At 36.9% G+C, this 19235-nt stretch overlaps 1 protein-coding gene across 1 annotated transcript; it reads right to left on the reverse strand.

Moving 5' to 3' along the window:
- Positions 1–94: 94 nt before the first annotated feature.
- On the reverse strand, positions 95–18741 carry LOC145632355 (uncharacterized). The gene is made up of 10 exons (XM_081684710.1): positions 17817–18741; positions 16602–16729; positions 16172–16312; positions 9318–9404; positions 9046–9199; positions 4370–4429; positions 3792–4220; positions 1585–1880; positions 1255–1384; positions 95–878 (listed from the first exon to the last, which is right to left on the reverse strand). The coding sequence occupies exons 1-10, from the start codon at positions 18696–18698 to the stop codon at positions 363–365; spliced, it is 2823 nt and encodes a 940-aa protein (XP_081540836.1). The 5' UTR covers positions 18699–18741; the 3' UTR covers positions 95–362.
- Positions 18742–19235: the final 494 nt, after the last annotated feature.

Genomic DNA, 19235 nt, shown 5'->3' on the forward strand with positions numbered 1-19235 from the left:
ATTAACCCTATGTATAATGAATGTGTCCATGGTGTAGCTTAATTGATTCCCAAGTTCACTTACAATATACATTAACAGCTTTTTAGTACAAACATTATAAAAGAATAATAATAACCTAATTCTGTCCCGAACAGATACAGAACAATACATCATATACATGATACATCAGAGCAACCCTCCCTCTTTCTGTCAAAAAAAAAAAAAAAAAAAAAAAAAAAAAGAGCAACCCTTCCCAAAACCCCGCCAAAACAAAAAGGGTAACAATAATTACAAACGAAGACCTGCCAGGCTGCCAGTTAGAAAGTGTGCCAGCTAGTCAGCTTAAGTAAACTACGCTGTGCTTTCATCAGCAAAGCAACTAACTATAACAATGTTATGTGATCTTCTTCATCATCATCACTATCCGTGAAACCTTCATAACATGTATCAATGTCATCAGCATCAGATTCTGATGCACAAGCATCTGGTTGAGATGTGACTGGGGCATTACTAAATGCATTCCAATCAGGAGAAAATGTCTTCTGTAGGGCTTCTGTAAGCTCACCGCCTGTCCTTTCAATCTTACGCAAGCACCTAGACCAGTGAACTGCAGTACCCATATCAACAGTTATGCCAGATTCTATCATTTCTCTAGATATATTCAGAATTCCGGAACATATGTACTCTTCTGCTACAGTTGCTCGTGACAATAATGATGTCATTAGGCAATGATACACAGCTTTATCTGGCTTTAAGCCAGCAGATTTCATCTCTTCAAAACATTTTAGTGCCTTCTCTGGGAGAGATGCACGAGCCCAACCATGTATCAATGTTGTGTAAGTCTTAACATTAGGCTTCACTCCAACAGCTTTCATTTCTTGAATTGTCCTTGCTGCTCTCTGAGCAAAAAAGAAGAAAGCAACAGAATGTCACAATCAAGTAAAATACAGAAAGAGGTTTTGCTAAGAAATGACACTAGCAAAATATGTGTTTAAGAGGTTTTTACCGCAAGGTTTTCCTCAGAGAATAGCACAACAGAAAGGATGACCAAAGAGGCAGAAGTAGTTTCATGAAGGAAGAGCAGGTTTGGACTTTGGACATACATAATATTTAAGACCACACACACACACACACACCCAAAAAACAAAAAACAAAAAAACGCGGTCGTCTCCAAAGGAGAACACAATAGAAATTGAGAGAGATATACAGGCAGGACATAAAAACTCTAATGCTAAGAATGACAAACAGAGGTTAGCATAAATTGTATCAACATACAGTCATATCTCCAGCCTTGCAGCATGCATTTATGAAGGATGTGTAAGTATGAATATCAGGTTGCACCCCATCTTCTCTCATTTGTTGCAACAAGTCAGCAGCCTCCCAAACATCGCCTCTTCGAGCCCATCTACACGATTAAATATGAGGTATGAAACTATAGCATTCTATAAGCAAAAGCTGGGGAAGCATCAAAGAGAAATTGGGGACTATCCCTGCCCTTAGGGGTAACAAACACTAGCACATAGCAGACATAGCAAAAGTGAAAGTTGCCCAATTGGTGGTAATGGCTCGTTGATATAATATTAAAAAAAAAAAACTGAGCATTACCCGTCAACTAATATGTTATATACAAATGTATTCCTTGGGATATTCTGAGCACTCATCTCTCTTGTAACTGCCAGAGCACTTTGCATCCTCCCAGCTTTGCAGCATGCCTTGAGCAATGCTTCATATGCAAACACATCAAGCTGAAGTCCCTCCTCTTTCACTTTAGTAAAATATTCAAAAGCTTTTCCTGTGTCACCTTGAGCTGCGTAGCCTTGCATAATTGTCGTGTACGTGTGCTCATTTGGGCCCACCCCTGCCAACGACATCTCATCTAATATTTCAACAGCTTTCTCCATCTGAAATGATGAACACTAGAATAAAAAATCTAACCATATGCATAAAAGAGGGCCAAGAGATGATAATTAGAGCTTAAAAAATCACTCCGCACATGAAAGTTTCAGCAGATGGTAAAAAATAAAATAAAAATAAAAATAAAAAAATAAAAAATAAATAAAAACCAAAACAGCATTCACAGTGGCCTCAAAACTCAAAAGCATTGCTAAAATGCTAAGTGTTTATCATATGCGCCAACATGGATACTAGGCTAGCAACCTATGAGTCCTCAAAGAATATTTGAAATCAGTTTTACACTATTTATACAGAATCCACTTGGACATGTAGGGAATTGCTTACGTAAGAAATGAGTTGGCTGACACAAGTTGGGGGGTTTCTGAGCACCAAAAATGTCTAATAATGATGCCCCATTCACCTTTTCTCTTTGTTCCACTTCTGGGAAGGGGAAGGATTACCTCAGAACTGACTGACACACAACAAGGTGCCCAGGCTTGGTTGCCTTTATTGGTCTGGGCAAAGCAACTTTATTGAGATGCACTAAGGCAGTGGATGCACAGCTGCACATATACAAGAAGCCTAACTAACAAGCTACTATCTCTTTCAAGATTTTCAAGGTCTATCATTAAAGGGGAAAAATTAGTTAATGCTATATTTCTTACATTTATATGATGAGGTACTGCACTGCATTACTATAAAAAAAATTAGTCATTTCGGCTAATTTTAAAATGTGATGATATGCATAAATATTCTATATGATTACAATTTAATTAGTGAAAATATGTATCATGTTTCACCAAGATGCAAGCCTGACTCTCATGTCAACAGTGAACAGCCCACTATTGTGTCATGCACCTCACATCTTTAAATGCTAGATAATAAAGATCCTAAAAGCAAAATATTTCAGATTACAAAATAATAATCTCATTCAACTTGAACAAGGGTGCACTTCTTTGGGGCATAAATTTCAAAGTCACGGGATAAGATCTTTATTATTAAGCACTAAAGAATCTCCATTGCGTATTGCCCAACTTTTGGTTATTTAGAGAGCTTGAAATGAGCATTAAATACCGAGCTAGGTGTCCTCACTACCCACTACCCCTGTGTACCTGAAAATTCGCACAACACTAGTATATGGATACATGCTAGGAGTTACCGAAAAAAAAAAAAAAAAATCCCTCTGTTTTTTTTTCAAGTGCACCATTTCTCATGGGCACACATGCCAATGCAAATCTTAGACCAAGAATATCTTTAATTATCAAGGGGGGTTACTAAATGTCACAATAAGTAAAAATAATAACAATTGTTAATAAACTATAATTAATAAACTATTCATTGAGAAGATTCCAACAAATACCCACAAGACTACTAAGTTTCCTGATGTAATCACTATCACTTTTTAAAGTGGATTAGATGAATGGTGCAAAAAGACAAAATGCTGCACTTAAAACAAAACAGGGGGAGTAAAAAGTGAGACACTACAAGAAGTTTAAGCTAACTTATGAGTAAAAATGAACTGTCCTAGAGACCTTGTGATCAAACACATACATGCAGGCCGCTTAAAGATTAGTATAGTATAGCGCAAATGTTACTCAAGGGATATGACTGGTTAAGATGAGACTCTTTCTTAATACAAATACATACCCTCTTACTATTTTAGGGTGTTTCAAATTGATTTATTGTATTGCTATTCATGCAAAACTCAAATAAAATCTGTGACTTAGACATGTTGTGTAATGGAACACTTAGTCAGACTGGACTAAGGGATGTCATAGCATCATCCCAGACAAACCTTCAACTGGTACATACTAGAAGGCTTAGGAGGACCGATGTTAGACAGTAAAGACAGAACCTGGAAGAATGGGAAAACAGCAATCTTCAATCATTAAATTCATATTATCAACAACTATGTTTACCTGTCGCTTCTCTACAAGGCCCAGGATTAATGCATTGAACGTGTGAACAGTTGGGATACATCCATTCCTTCGCATCATATTGAAAACCTCAAGGGCTCTTCTCATTTCTCCAGCTCTTGCAAAGCCATGAATTATGGGCATGAATGACCTTGTTGTGGGTTTATGCCGTTCTTTCTTCATTTGCTCAAGTAAGCGAATGGCACGGTCCATGTTACCCATTCCAGAAAAAGCTCGAATTATATTATTGTAGAGTACTACATCAGGTTTCAGACCATCTCTCATAACATCTTCAAAAATAGCAAATGCATTGGCCCAATCTTTTAACCTCACGAATCCATTGATCAACATGGAATAAGTCTTCATGTTATGTTTGATCCCAGCAGATTTCATCATTTCACTTACTTCAAGGGCCTTGGAAACTTTTCCAGACTGAAGAAAAAGTGAATAATTCAGTAATGAGTTCTCAAGCTTTGAAACTTGAAAACTTTCCATGACATTTGCACAATTGAAAAGATTTATATTGGAGAGAGAGAAACAGAGGAATGATTCAATGAGGAAGTTAAAAAGATTAGAGGTACCTTTGTGTATATATTCAATAGACATCCATAGGTGACAACTGAGGGCACAAAGCCACATTCCTGGAAAGGCAAGACATCCATAGCAAATCAGAGGGGAAAAAAATAAACACGATGCAGTGAACAATTAGACATGAAACAAAAGAAGATGCAATTTACACAGTTTTAAAAGTTGCAAGAGTATCGGGAAACAGCATATGTATGTTCAAAAGGACCATTATTGTCAAAGGTTACACTTGAATATCTAATAGATGAGATGCACAGATTTGCATGTCCATCAGATTGACAGTTATATTCCATGTTCCACAGAATAGCAAATCCAACTCCAAATCAGAGGAAGCCCTGTTCTTATTGTATCAGTGAGAAGATTGCGTTAGCTAAACAATAAATTCCAAATATCATTAATTTATAATTTCCATTATCATCATTTTCTCCAGTGACAAAGGACACCTCATTAGGCCAGTACAGATATTCGAGTTACGAGGGACATCTCTACACATCTGCAGCCAATACAGCAAAGCATAGCAATCGAATCTAGCAAGCTCACTCTACTCATAGCCTCATACCTATATTCACACTCATGAAAGTAGCAAGAACCACATCTACAATAAAGGCTGACTGCCTGACCGGAAATCGACCATATGCACTATGACACATTGACACCCAACAACTTCCTGGGAAAACATTGAAGATAACAAGTTTTATTTGTTTCCAAATCATTATTTCTTTACCTGAACCAAATTAGTGAAATATTCATCAATTAAAAAAAAAAAAATTAAAAAAAAAGTGCTAGTTGTTCCTTTAACTTACAGAGGACCCACACTTCGATATGAAATGAAAAGGTAGTGATCAGAACTTATCACTGAAATATACCAGGTGAATATACTTAAAGGGATCAACATCCAAAATCTCCTACTATCATCAAAGGAAATATTGGGAAAACAGAAACCTGAGGGACTATCCCATTAATTAAGACTGAAGCTAGACTAGCAGTCTCGCCCATCCACACCGCTGATTGCTTTAATTCGCTGGTCTAGAACAATATACAAGAAGGGTGTTCCCACTGATCTTAATCATGAGAATTCCACGTTATGCCACAGTTTCTGGAACAAGATCTCTCCATAAATACATAAAGCAGAAATAGGGTCATCCTGTATGGTGGAAAGTCAGAGGCAATAAGAAGCTTGGTAAAATTATGAAACTTCCCCTCCCTCAATCCTCTCAACCTAGAATTCTCCCAAGATCAATCAATCAATCAAAGCCTTAATCCCATAAGTGGGGTCGGCTACATAAACCACAATGATTATTCCGTGTAGTCATCAACAAAAATCTTCCTCCTCCAAGTCTCCAACCCTTATGATCCAATGCCTCATCCTCATGCAAATCCATATACTTCATATCCTTCCTAACTCCTTCCAACCAAGTCATTTTCGATCTCCTTCTCCCTTGTTTAACCCCTCCATGGCCCCACTCTTCCATTCTTCGTACCGGTGCACCCTCGGGTCTCCGTCTTACATGCCCAAACTAACGCAGGCGATTTTTCCTTAGTTTGTTTCCAATGCCTGCCACACCTACTTTCTTGCGAATAATCTCATCTCTGATTCTGTTCCCGCACATCCACCTTAACATGCGCATTTCCGTAACCTTCATCTTTTTAATGTGCTTCTTCTTAGAAGCCCAACATTCTCCGAAGATAATTATTAAAATACTCCCTTTTTTTTATCCAAGTGTATACGAACGCTGCAAGACAATCATGACTAGTGATCAAAACAGCATGGAGGTCATGACAATGGTGACTTTAAGCATAACGCACAAGAGGTATTCCAAGAAACCAAGTGATTGAAACCTAAACCTGGAATCTTTCCAAATTACTCATTCTGAGAAGGATGTATAATACCAAAAACATGATATTGTCACCATACTCATCATCATCTTCATAGGTTTATAATTTCAGAACCAAAATATGACTTACAACTCAGCATGATAATTTGGAAAAATTATATGAACTTTATTTGACAGAGTTCCTCATCCATTAAGCAGACATATTGGATTAAATATTCCAAATTTGTCAGAAGATGAGAACCAAAAGTTCATCTAAGTTGGAAAGGTAAGTGTCTCATTTTTTTTTTAATCGTCACTAGTTTGATCTTGTTTGCAACATTGAGGCTTCACTACTTTGATCTTGTTTGTAACTTTGAGGCTTCACTAGTTTGATCTTCTTTGCTTGCAACTTTAAGGCTTCGCTAGTTTGACCTTATTTGTAAAATTGAGGCTGTGAACCTCATTATTAAGGACTTAATGAGTTTTTTACTTTTATTTTTGGGCTATGGGGTTGGGGGTATTATAGATGGGAAAGGAATTACATAGGGAATTGAACAGGCATCCTTTAACTGTTCAGCAATGAGGGAGGCATTGGAGTCCATAAATTAATTTTATAATACTAGCAAATTCCCTTTTAGAGATTAAATTCCATAAATTTCATTTTTAAATAAACAGTAGGGTATGTGGAGAAATACCTATTACAAAAATAAGAGTGATGCCATTTTCCTAGGATGCAATGCTATGAATAAAGATAGCATAGGACAGACTCGAGTGATAAAATGTAAAGATTAAGGGCCTGTTTTGATTGACTGGACTGAGCTGAACTGAACTTATTGGAGCTGAACTGAACTGAATATTTTATGAGAGAAGGAAATTAAGATAAGAACTGAACTTAACTTATTGGAGCTGAGCTGAATTGAACTGAACTGAAAATAAGCTGAAGAGAACAGGCCCTAAGAAAACAATTAAGCTTGATATATATAATTTGGAAAACAACAATAGCAATGGATAGGTACAATCATTTGAGGGGCTTTTCCTCTCCCAATATGTAATCAAACTCTCGGTAATATTCAACATGATAACCTCTCCCTAAACTTTTCTTATTTGTAGCATTACTCTTCTAACTCACTTATCCCTCCTCCTTGAACAAAACAAAATTATGTTATGGCAATAGCAAAGTGTAAGGGAACGCGGAACACCCCCCCCCCCCCCCACACACACACAAACAGCAGCTTACGTAAGTTGATCGTTATTAAATCCAACTAAACTATGCTAAAGTAAAGGGTTCAAAGACTTCAAACTAAGGCAGGATACATGTCTAAAATCGAATGGAAAAACAGAATCATGAAATTCTCTTCACAGCATAACCAAATAATTGAAGGATCTCAACTGAACCAATATTGAAGCCCTCCATCACAATACACTCAGTACTTCTTCAGAGAAAGCAATTCAAATATATCTCTTACCAAGGTAACAACAAAAGGTAGAAACTAGTCCTCTTATTCCAACCTACGGAGAAACAGAACCATTAATTAAAAACAACTGCAAAATGTTTACAACCATGCTCCATGACCTTCATAATCACCAAAATTTTCCTCGGTTCACCTTTATTTCTTAGAGTTCAACACATCTAACAAAAGATTTCTAAAAACCAAAGTTGAAGACCATGACATGAGAGTCTATCTCCAATATCATCCATCACTAAATTGCATCCCAAATTTTCTACAAGTTTCTTCCCTTATTATTAGTAGATAGTGTAATGCAACAGCTCCAATAACGTTCAAAGACAGACCTTCAGTCACCAACTCACCATCTGGTGAATTTTTTCCTTACTTTTCTACTTATAATAAATCTTCTATTTAGTATATCTAGCCTCCTGTATCAATTTTTAAAATCAATAATTTGAGAAGTCTACAAGTCCAAGGATCTGAGAGGTTTTCATACCTATCTCAAAGAGCATAATAAACCCACTAATGATAGGATTTATCCCCCACATCAAATGTTCGTTTCATCTTTTCTCCAAAAAGCTTCTGCACTAGTTTCCTCAGCCATCAATAAAATAGGAGCCAACCAAGCCTTAAAATCATAGATCTAACTTTCTCCTCAACAAAAATAAAATAAAAAATAAATAAAGTAGATGTAGCTACCTCCTCGACAAAAAAGACTGAAAGAGGGTATCAAGATAATAATATATAAGATCAAAACCATTACTCTCAAAAATAAACATTGCTCCAACTATGATCTCAATACGACTCTTGATGATTTGATGAGACTTTTTCCATTCATGATCTCAAAGACAAATTTGGAGCCATCACTCTTCTCAGTTACCCATAACGACAACTAAATTATCTCTCTTTCACTAATCCAGCATATAGCCACATTTTTATTGGATTTTGGTACCCAGGATCAGTACAAGGAAACTTTGTAAAATGAGCTATCTTTACATCATTTATTTCTCTATGATCTATTAAAAAAAAAAAAAAAAAAAAAGATGAAGAATTTATATGCAGTTAAAATTTGTGGTCTGAAAGTCTACCGCTAATAGCTCAGATTGACAATAGTAAAAAGTGTCTCCAGTATCTGAGTGCATATAAGGAAAATCTGAAAAATTATGCATCAAATAAAAACAACCCACCTTTCAAACCAAAGACTAAAGTCTATTCCATGTGAGATATCCTTCACTTCATTCCACATCAAAGGGCAAAAATAACAAGAAGCAATAATTACAATTAAACATATAAAATAAGTATTTAACAGATTATACTCACAATATGAATTTATATTAACAATACATCAGCATATTCCATTAATCATATGGGATATATGAATAATTTAGCACTTAATTAAAATGGCAATACCTTCAGTCTCTCAAAGACAATCAAACATTTTTCTTCATCACCAATCATGGTGTAACCATCCATCATCGTGTGATATATGTCAATTGGGGCATCAATACCCTGTTCTTCCATCTCCCTAACAAGCGCTTCTGCGCGATCCATATTACAAGTTTGACTGCATACATAAAGCAAAATGAAAATAATGTAATGAAAATTTTCTTTTAGGGGCAAATAAATATTTCAATAAAGATAAAATTTAATAAAGAATGGTATAGGGTTATATGAACGCTGACCAATAGGCATAGATTATATTGCCATAGACTATTGCATTAAGTGTTGTATGCTTCTCTTTTGCCTCTTTGAACCATTGATCTGCAGCCCTTCCAAGAGAACATCAGCAAGCATTAGATGGAAACACACACAACAACTACTACTTATATACAGAGTTAAATACAAAAAGGAGAAAGTGAGGCCAAAAGACAACCTTGCTAAGAAAAGGTTATCTATAGAGTATAGACCATTAGACCAGCAGAGCTACAGTTTTTTTATATTTTTTATTTTCATAAATCAAACCTAAACCCCTGTGAGGTAGACTGCATACCTATACATCTGCAATATAATAGATTAGGTAAAGCAGGGAATCCTATTTATTCATTTTCCTACTTCGAAGATATGCACAAGATCTACCCAAAAAAAGGAATAGAAATGAAATTTGACACCTTCAATATATCAACCAACTAATCAATCAAAGCCTCAATCCCATAAGTGGGGTCGGCTACATGAACCAAAAGTGATTATTCCGTGTAGTCATCGACAAAAATCTTTCTCTTCCGTCCCTTACGATCCAATGCCTCATCCTCATGCAAATCCATATACTTCATATCCTTCCTAACCCCTTCCAACCAAGTCATTTTCGGTCTCCCCCTCCCTCGTTTAACCCCTGTGTGGTCCCACTCTTCGTACAAGTGCACCCTCGAGTCTCCGTCTTACATGTCCAAACCAATGAAGATGATTTTCCCTTAGTTTGTCTACAACCTTTAATAGAGATGGAAAAAAAGGAATAGAGATGAAATTTGACAGCTCTAAATCACCTCCCATCTTTAGCCTACCTTTTCAAATCGTACCCATAACTCACTTACCCTATCCCCCTCCCTAACCACTCAAATCCTAACATATCTCCCCTCTCTTCAATTACAACCTTACCTTCCTAAATCAATAACATGTATACTAACTGACTTCTAAACAACCCCCCCCCCCCCCAAAAGATATTACCCCGGCTTGTATACATATACACAAACTTTAATGTGTATGTTGTGATTAGAGCTGTAAATTCGGGTATTCAAGTCGGGTTTGGGTCAGGTCAAAACGGGACAATCTAGCCTTAGATCAGGTTCGAGTTCAGGTCAATTTCAGTTTAAGTTATAACAGGTCGTTCACCTTTTCGGATATAGGTCGGGTTCAATTCGACTTAAAATCAGGTTGGGTTCAATTTCTGGTTCAGGTTGTGTTGAGTTGGATTTGGATGGTTTAACAAGATGGTACATTCGGGTTCGGGTTAGTGTTGAGTCGGGCTTTGATTCAAGTTCAATTCTAATAAATATCAATGTGACCCAGTTGAACTATATAATTACGCCTTCCATAATTTGATCAAGCATCATCAAGATCTTATTAAAACCTATGTACGAGTAATAGAGAACAAAAAGTATATAAGCTAAACAAAAGATTTTATTAAATCGGATTATACCAGTACATAGCTGAATAAAAGGTATATAAAATTTCATTAAACCTTACATGACTAAGGTTCGGGTTTAATTGGGTTGGGTACTAGTTCGGGTTTAGATTGTTTTAGGGTCGAATTAAATCGGTCGACGGTTACTATCAGGTCGGGTGCAGATTCGGATTCAGGTCATAAAGTATTGAATTGGATCAAATCGTTTTTTGGTTAAGATTATGTCAGCCGGGTTACAGGTCACTAGTTTCACCCCATTGTTCGAGTACATGCAGGGTTCAGATTATTGTCGGTTAAGGCGAGTTCTCGACGGCTCTAGCTATATTCCTCACTTTTTGAGGAAATATTAAGGTTTCGGGCCCGGTGGCAAAAAGTGTTGAGACCATTGGGGATATATCTCAGGGTCATATAATGACATTTGAAACCATATATGATCATTATAAGTTGTCATAAACGTACGTGGTAGGCTTGAGTTTATGAAATCACTTCAAGTTGTGAACGGGTAAAATTAACGTTTAAGGGCATATTTGGATGGTTCCACCGACCCAATTGACTCCCAGAGGGTATTAGGAACCATGATAAACATCTCGCCAATTTTAATTTGCGGACGGAAAAAGGTCAAAAAATTACAAAATTGAAGACTATATAATCCACGCTTTTTGAGGAAATTTTGAGGTTAAGGGGCCCTGTGTCGAAAAGCCTTGAGACCTTAGGAGATACATCTTGGGGTCATATAATGTTGTTCAAAACCATATATGATCATTATATGTTATCATAAACGTCCGTGGTAGGCTTGAGTTTACGAAAAACAGTGTAAGTACGGGTAAAATGACTGTTTAAGGGCATATAGGATAATTCCACCGACTCAATTGGACTCCCGGAGGGTTTTAGGGTCCATGGTTAACATCTCGGCAATTTTTAATTTCGGGCAAAAAAAGGTCAAAAAAATTACAAAATTTAAGTATATAATCCACGCTTTTAGAGGAAATTTTGAGGTTTCGGGGTCTGGTGGTGAAAAGTGTTCAGACCCTAAGGGATATATCTCGAGGTCATATAATGTCGTTTGAGACCATATATGATTATTATATGTTGTCATAAACATCCGTGGTAGGCTTGAGTTTACGAAATCAATGCAAGTTGTGATGAACGGGTAAAATGACCATTTAAGAGCATATTGGATGGTTCCATTGACCAATTAGACACCCGGAGGGTATTAGGAACCGTGGTAAACATATTGGCAATTTTTATTTCAAACAAACGCTGTTAAAAAATTACAAAATTGAAGGCTAATCCACGCTTTTTGAGGAAATTTTGAGATTTAGGGCCTGATGGCGAAAAGTGTTGAGACCCCAGGGGACATATCACGGAGTCATATATTGCCGTTTGAAACCATATATGATCATTATATGTTGTCATAAACGTACGTGGTAGGCTTGAGTTTACAAAATCACTTCAAGTTGTGAACGGATAAAATTAACCGTTTAAGGGCATATTTGGATAGTTCCACCAACCCAATTGGACTCCTGAAATGAATTACGGACCATGGTAAACATCAAAATGGTCACAAAATTACAAAATTGAAGGCTATAATCCACGCGTTTTGAGGAAATTTTGAGGTTAAGGGGCCCGGTGTCGAAAAGCCTTGAGACCTTAGGGGATACATCTCGGGGTCATATAATGTTGTTTAAAACCATATATGATCATTATATGTTGTCATAAACGTACGTGGTAGGCATGGGTTTACGAAATCTTTGCAAGTTGTGAATGGGTAAGATGATCGTTCAAGGGCATATTAGATTGTTCCATTGACCCTTGACTCCCACAGGGTATTAGGAACCGTGGTAAACATATCGGCAATTTTTATTTCCGGGCGAAATAAGGTCAAAAAATTACAAAATTAAATGCTATAATCAACGCCGAAATTTTTAGGTTTCAGGCACGGTGGTGAAAAGTGTTGAGACCCAACGGGATACATCTCGCGGTCATATAATGCCGTTTGAAACCTTATACTATCATTATATGTTGTCATAAACGTCCATGGTAGGATTTAGTTTACGAAACAGTGCAAGTTGCGAACGGGTAAAATGACCGTTTAAGGGCATATTGGATGGTTCCACCGTCCCAATTAGACTCCTGGAGCATCTAGGGACTGTGGTAAAAATTACGGCAATTTTCATTTCCGGGCGAAAAGTGCTCATAAAATTAAAAAATTGAAGGCATAATAATCCACACTTTTTAAGGAAATTTTGAGGTTTCGGGCCCAGTGGCGAAAAGTGTTGAAACCCTAGGGGATATTTCTCGGGGTCATATATTGCCGTTTAAAACCATATATGATCATTATATGTTGTCATAAACGTACGTGTTAGGCTTGAGTTTACGAAATCACTACAAGTTGTGAACGGGTAGAATGACCGTTTAAGGGCATATTGGATGGTACCGCTGACCCAATTGGACTCCCGGAGGGTATTAGGAACCATGGTAAACATCTCGCCAATTTTAATTTCCAGATGAAAAAAAGTCAAAAAAATAACAAAATTGAAGGCTATAATCCACGCTTTTTAAGGAAATTTTGAGTTTTCGGGGACCGGTGGCGAAAAGGCTTGAGACCCTAAGGGATACATCTCGGGGGTCATATAATGCCGTTTGAAACCATATATGATCATTATATGTCATAAATGTACGTGGTAGCTTAAGTTTACGAAATTACCACAAGTTGTGAACGGGTAAGATGACCTTTTAAGAGCATATTCGATGGTTCCACTGACCCAATTGGACTCCCGGAGGATAATAGGAACCATGGTAAACATCTTGGCAATTTTCATTTCTGGGCGAAAACAGGTCAAAAAATTACAAAATTAACGGCTATAATCCACGCTTTTTGAGGAAATTTTGAGGTTTTGGGGCTTGGTGGTGAATAGAGCCTTCAATTTTTTAATTTTTTTTGACCTTTTTCCCCTGGAAATAAAAATTGCCGAGATGTTTACCATGGTCCCTAATACCCTCCGGTTGGTGGACCTATCCAATTTGCCTTTAAATGGTCATGTTACCCGTTTCCTTACATGCCTCTTGTATTGGCTATAGGCTCTCACGGGGGCTTTACGTTGACCTATAACAAAATAAGGAATGTTATTATGTCTATTAATAGCCCTAACTTGAGATATCAAGAATGGAAAAGTTTTTGTAGGCAACAAAGGATAAAGAGTATTATAATAGCACCGGATTGTGCAACTAGGTGGAACTCCACCTATGAAATGTTGAGTCGGGCAACCGAGTACAAGGTTCATTTAACACTTTTTTATAATATGAAATTTTCACAATGTGCTTTACTAGAAAATGATTGGGTTAATTGTGAAAAATATATGAAGTTTTTACAATTACTATATAGTATGACACATTGTTTTTCTTCTGTATAAAATCCTTGTTCCCATTCTTTTATTAGCAATGCATGTTTACCCGAACACCGATCACAACATGATTATCGTGGATATCTTCCATCTATGGAGGAAAAATGGCGTAAATATTACACTAATATTCCTATGATTTATATTATTTTAGATCCAAGGCAAAAGTATGATGACACTTTTCTATTAATTGATATTTATTATAGTAACATGGAGTTTAAAGATAATGTTGAAACTTTTAAAACTAAGGTCACTAAAGATTTTTTCTCTTTATATAGCGTTTATGAATCCAAATATGGAATCATGTCTCGATTTGCCCCTTCTCAAACATCCCAAAAACGTAAGTAAAAGGGCCAAAGGTTTATTTTCACAAGCTGCTAACATGATGTCTAAGTTTTCAGGTACGGAATCATCATCATCTAGGAGAACACAAAGCGATGTTTCGGAGTTGCAAATGTACTTAAGTTACGACTTCATAAAAGGCATGGATGATGAAGAGAAGTTCGGCCTCGACATCCTTGAGTGGTGGAAATCACAAACCACAAAACATCCAATTTTGGCGGCAATGGCTCGTGATATTTTTGCTATCCAAATCTCCTCCGTTGCCTCCGAAAGAGCTTTTAATGATCGGGACGGGTTTTAGACGATAGAAGAACAAGACTAAAACCCGAAACACTTGAAGGATTGGTTGGATGCCGAAACTCGTTCCAAGATCGTACTTATGTAGAAAACGACGACGATGAAGGAACATCGGGTTCTATTAGTTCTCAATCAACTCAATTGGCCAAGAGAAGACGAAGACGAAAACGAAAACAAAAACGAAGGCGAAGAATAATAATTCCATATTTACATTAGATACTATTGTACAATTTTTGTATTATCGAACCTCGTATTGCGTATAATAAAATGAAGTTATTCACCAATTATTGTACGATTTTTAATTACCATTAATTTTTGTATTATCGATTTATCGTACCGACTACCGGCATATAATAAAATAAGTTATTCATCAATTTTTTGTGTTTTCGGCTTATCGCACTTGCAATTTTTTTTATTATTATATGCATTGTTGTTTTTCGCTAAATTAATAAATTTTTTTATGTAAACTTAAACATAAATTATTTATGTAAACTTAAACATAAATTATTTACATAAACATAAGTTAATATCATTAAATATATAAACTTCAGTTGTACAAAAAAAATATATACCGATTTTTTTTTAATATACATTTAATATTTAAAAAAAAATACAAGGCACGTGGGTCGTGCCGGGCTGGGGTGTGCCAAAAGTTGGCACGGCACGGTACAGCCCGCCGCGAAGCCGGCACGGCACGAGCCCACCTCTGGCACGGCCAGGCATGCCTCGCGACGGCACGGCACGATGCCCACCTTTAATTGTTGGAAAGATCAATTACTTACGATTTTAACTCTCCATTTCTCTCCCCTCCAATTCCCTTCCTTCCTCATTTGTTATCCAAACGAAAGATACTCCACCCCTCCATTTCCCTTCCCCTCTTTTCCCTTTATCTCCTTCAATCCATACACGTTGTAAATTAGGGATCTTGAATCGGCTTTCTCAATTTTCTTCAGCAAGCACATCCAGTGCAAGAATTCCCCCTTCCTCGAAGTGTAATTGGTGAATCAACAAGAAAATTCATTTCATTGATTCATTCATTTGCAAAATCCTATACTAGACCAAATTTTGTATTCTTAAACTCTAAACAATAGCCCAATACGAGTCCCAAAAAAGGCAATGTTTACTAGTGGTTAATTGACAACAACTTTGGCACTCAAGCTTCGTATCCCAAAAAGAGAAAACACTATCTCAGGGTTGTGAAAAGTTTATAGTTAAAAATGGACACGATAGAACCATTGTTTCTTATCAGAAGAAAAAAAAACATGGTGGTCTATACCAAAAATCCAAAGCTTAGAGGAAAAGAAAACTTAGAAATTGCAAGCAAGCACAGAAGAATACAGAAGGATTATAAATTAATTCTAGAAGAGAAGCTACTAACTCAACATATCCAACTCTAGCAAAGCCTCCAACAAGAATGCTATAGGTCACCAAAGTCAATTCAATCCCTTCTTCTTTCATCTTCCTCACACATGACAGTGCTTCTTCCATGTCTCTGCCAACTGCATAGGCATGAATAAGGCTGCACAGAGAAAAATTTTACATTACATATCAAAAGTAGTAGACCCAAATTTGAAGAATACTAGTTGACAGAATAAGTAACAGAAATTAGGAGGATTCAATTTCAATTTTTATTGAATCCAAAATACCATTCAAGTTAATAATTGTTCACAGTAGACTTATGCATTTAGACTAGATCTGCAGCAAATCATACATTCAAATCATGTGTAACACTTTTTCAATTTATAGGAAATCCATAAAATTCAAGACAAAGACATAGTCCAAATAAATGGTTTCCAGGATTATGTTACCTTGTAAATACATGTGAATTTGGCTCAATCCCTCTTGCTCGCATGCTTTCAAAAGTTTCACGTGCACGATGCATGTCCCCACGTCTTGCATAAAATTTTACCATCTGCCCAAACTCTTTCCTAGATGGCTAATTTCATACAAATTAAAAATGAGAAAAAAATATAAACCCATTTGAACATCAGCAGTACAATGATATAAGCAAGACCTAGATTAGGAAAATTTTGATACTAAAAATCTCATATGATGTGCACGTCTAGGGTAACTCCACTAGAACATTTGATTATATTTACTACTTTTCAGTATCAACCATTCCATCTTCCCATCTTAAGATATGGATGTGAATAGTGATAAAAAAAAATAATAATAATAAATAAATAAATAAAATAAATTTAAAAAAAAAAAAAGAAAAGAAAGAAAGAAAAAGGAAACAAATTGCTTCAAAAAAAAGAAGAAAAAGGAAACAAATGTTAGTTTATATGATGCATTGCCTAGGGCATCCACAAGGGGCATTGCACAAATGCAAGCAATGTTTTTCACCAAATTCCATCAATTAATAGCTAAAATCCCGCAAGCCTCTAAGGATACAACTTAACAAGTGAAGGAACATTTGTCTAATTATATTATATGTGTTCAAAGTGCATCTTAGGAAAATACTAGATAACCACCAAACTTCAGAAAGGACTCTTATCTCATTCAGAGCAATGATGCTTCCAAAATGTAAGCAAAAGGTAGAATCTTGTCTATAACAATCTAACCTCTCAAGAATCTAAGCTGAACACAAGCTTTTTTTGCGAATGTAGGATCCATGGAACATAGGGCACACAACCATTGGTCTCTCTCTAGTCTATGATATAAAAGCTACACAAATTACAGCTCATGTCAAGCTGGTAACGTGGCTAAATTAGAAACTATAAGCACACCTCACACTTCACAGAAAAGGATGATTGAACAATTGAAATAAACTTCAGAGTAGCAAAGACACAGAAATCCTAACACAGGGGGTCAGTGACCCAATTAGTACTGAACAAATTTGTCAATGATCAAATAAACCCTAATTCTGTAATTTTGGAAGAATAGCCTTTTTCACCTAATGCAATTAACATTGCATCATCAAAGTTTCAATAATATAAACCACAATCATTCAATTAATCACATCCTACAAACATTATGTTGCAGCAAACCAGCAAGTATAAAAGCATCAGAATAAGTTATACCTTCTTAATCCTCTCGAATGCACGAACAACGGCCTGCCAATTCTCCGGCTGTGACTCGACAACCTTCCGAAACACCTTCCTAGAATCATCCCTCTCCTCGTGCCATTTCGACCGGAACTCCCTCCCTTCCCCTCTCTGAACCCACCTCTCTCTCTCCTGTGCAATCGTCTTCAACCTCCTACCATCATCCAACTTCACAGTCAAAACCCTTCCATGAAACTCCACCCCATCAAACTCCACAGCCTTCAATGCCGATTTCTCCGCCATTTCTCCACCAAATATAACAAACCCAAATCCCATATTCCTCTCCAAATCCTCATGCCCTTTGATCAAAATCACACTCTTAATCGGCCCGAATTGTCGAAAAAACTCGGTAACCTCGGGTTTCTTAATCCACAATGGTAAATTCCCCACAAAAATCTTACCCTCTTGCCGAAATTCCACTTTCTCAGAAACCCCAGAACCCCTCTTATATCCTTCCTTCTCCTCTTCATCTTCCTCATCAAATACACCCCCAAAAACGACATCGTTCGGGACCGGGGGAGGCGGCGGAGGCGGGGAAATCTTGCTAGTAAGGCGGAGCTTAGCAGTGAGATTATGGGGAGATGGGGTAGGGGTAGATTGGGGAAAACGGAGAGATTTGAGGGGATTTGAAGGGGGTTTAGGAGGAGGTGGTGGGGGGGGTTTGGAAGTGGTGGTTTTGAGGGTTTTGGGGCGGCGAATATTGCCCGGAAAATGCGGAGAAGAGGAGGGGGTTGAAGGAGGCTCGCCGGAATAGTTGGAGGAGAGAGAAAATCGAGGGTGAGAGAGGAGAGAGAAAGTGGGAGTGGGTGAAGTTGAGTGGTAGTGTGTGGTGGTGGAGGAGAGTGAAGGAAAATCCATTTTCGCGGGGATTTCTTCAACTGCTGGTTTTAGTCATGATTAAAGGACAAGGTCATACAATGATACAAGTATACCATAAGGGATTAAGGGCTATGTGCACATTACCCCGGGTAAAAAGTGTCACTCAGAAGGTGTCACTCAGAAGAGTTAAGACTCTTAGAAGGGATTGAACTTTCAAAAATATAAAAAGAGGGGACTGTAGTTTCGAAAGTTAAAAGTAAGGGACTATGCCTATAGCTTCGGCGAAGGTTACCTTCTACCACCGGTTACCATATATTAATTGATTTAAATTTATTTACTTTTGGTCACTGACGGGCTTTTAATTGCATTGGGAAAAAATTGAAAAAAAAATAAAATTGTTGGAGTTTTTGACTTAAAACGTTTCAAAGATCCATCATACTCCGTATTTCTTTGAAAAGAATTTTTTCAGTTTTAGAAAGAATAATCTTCTTCTTTATATTTACTTCCTTTGAATTTTCTTCCTACATTTTCATGTCAGCGCCTTTTTGGTGCAGCAGGCCACACCGTGTGGCCTGC

Source organism: Chenopodium album, chromosome 5 (assembly GCF_948465745.1).
Source record: "Chenopodium album chromosome 5, dcCheAlbu1.1, whole genome shotgun sequence".
Lineage (NCBI taxonomy): Eukaryota > Viridiplantae > Streptophyta > Magnoliopsida > Caryophyllales > Amaranthaceae > Chenopodium > Chenopodium album.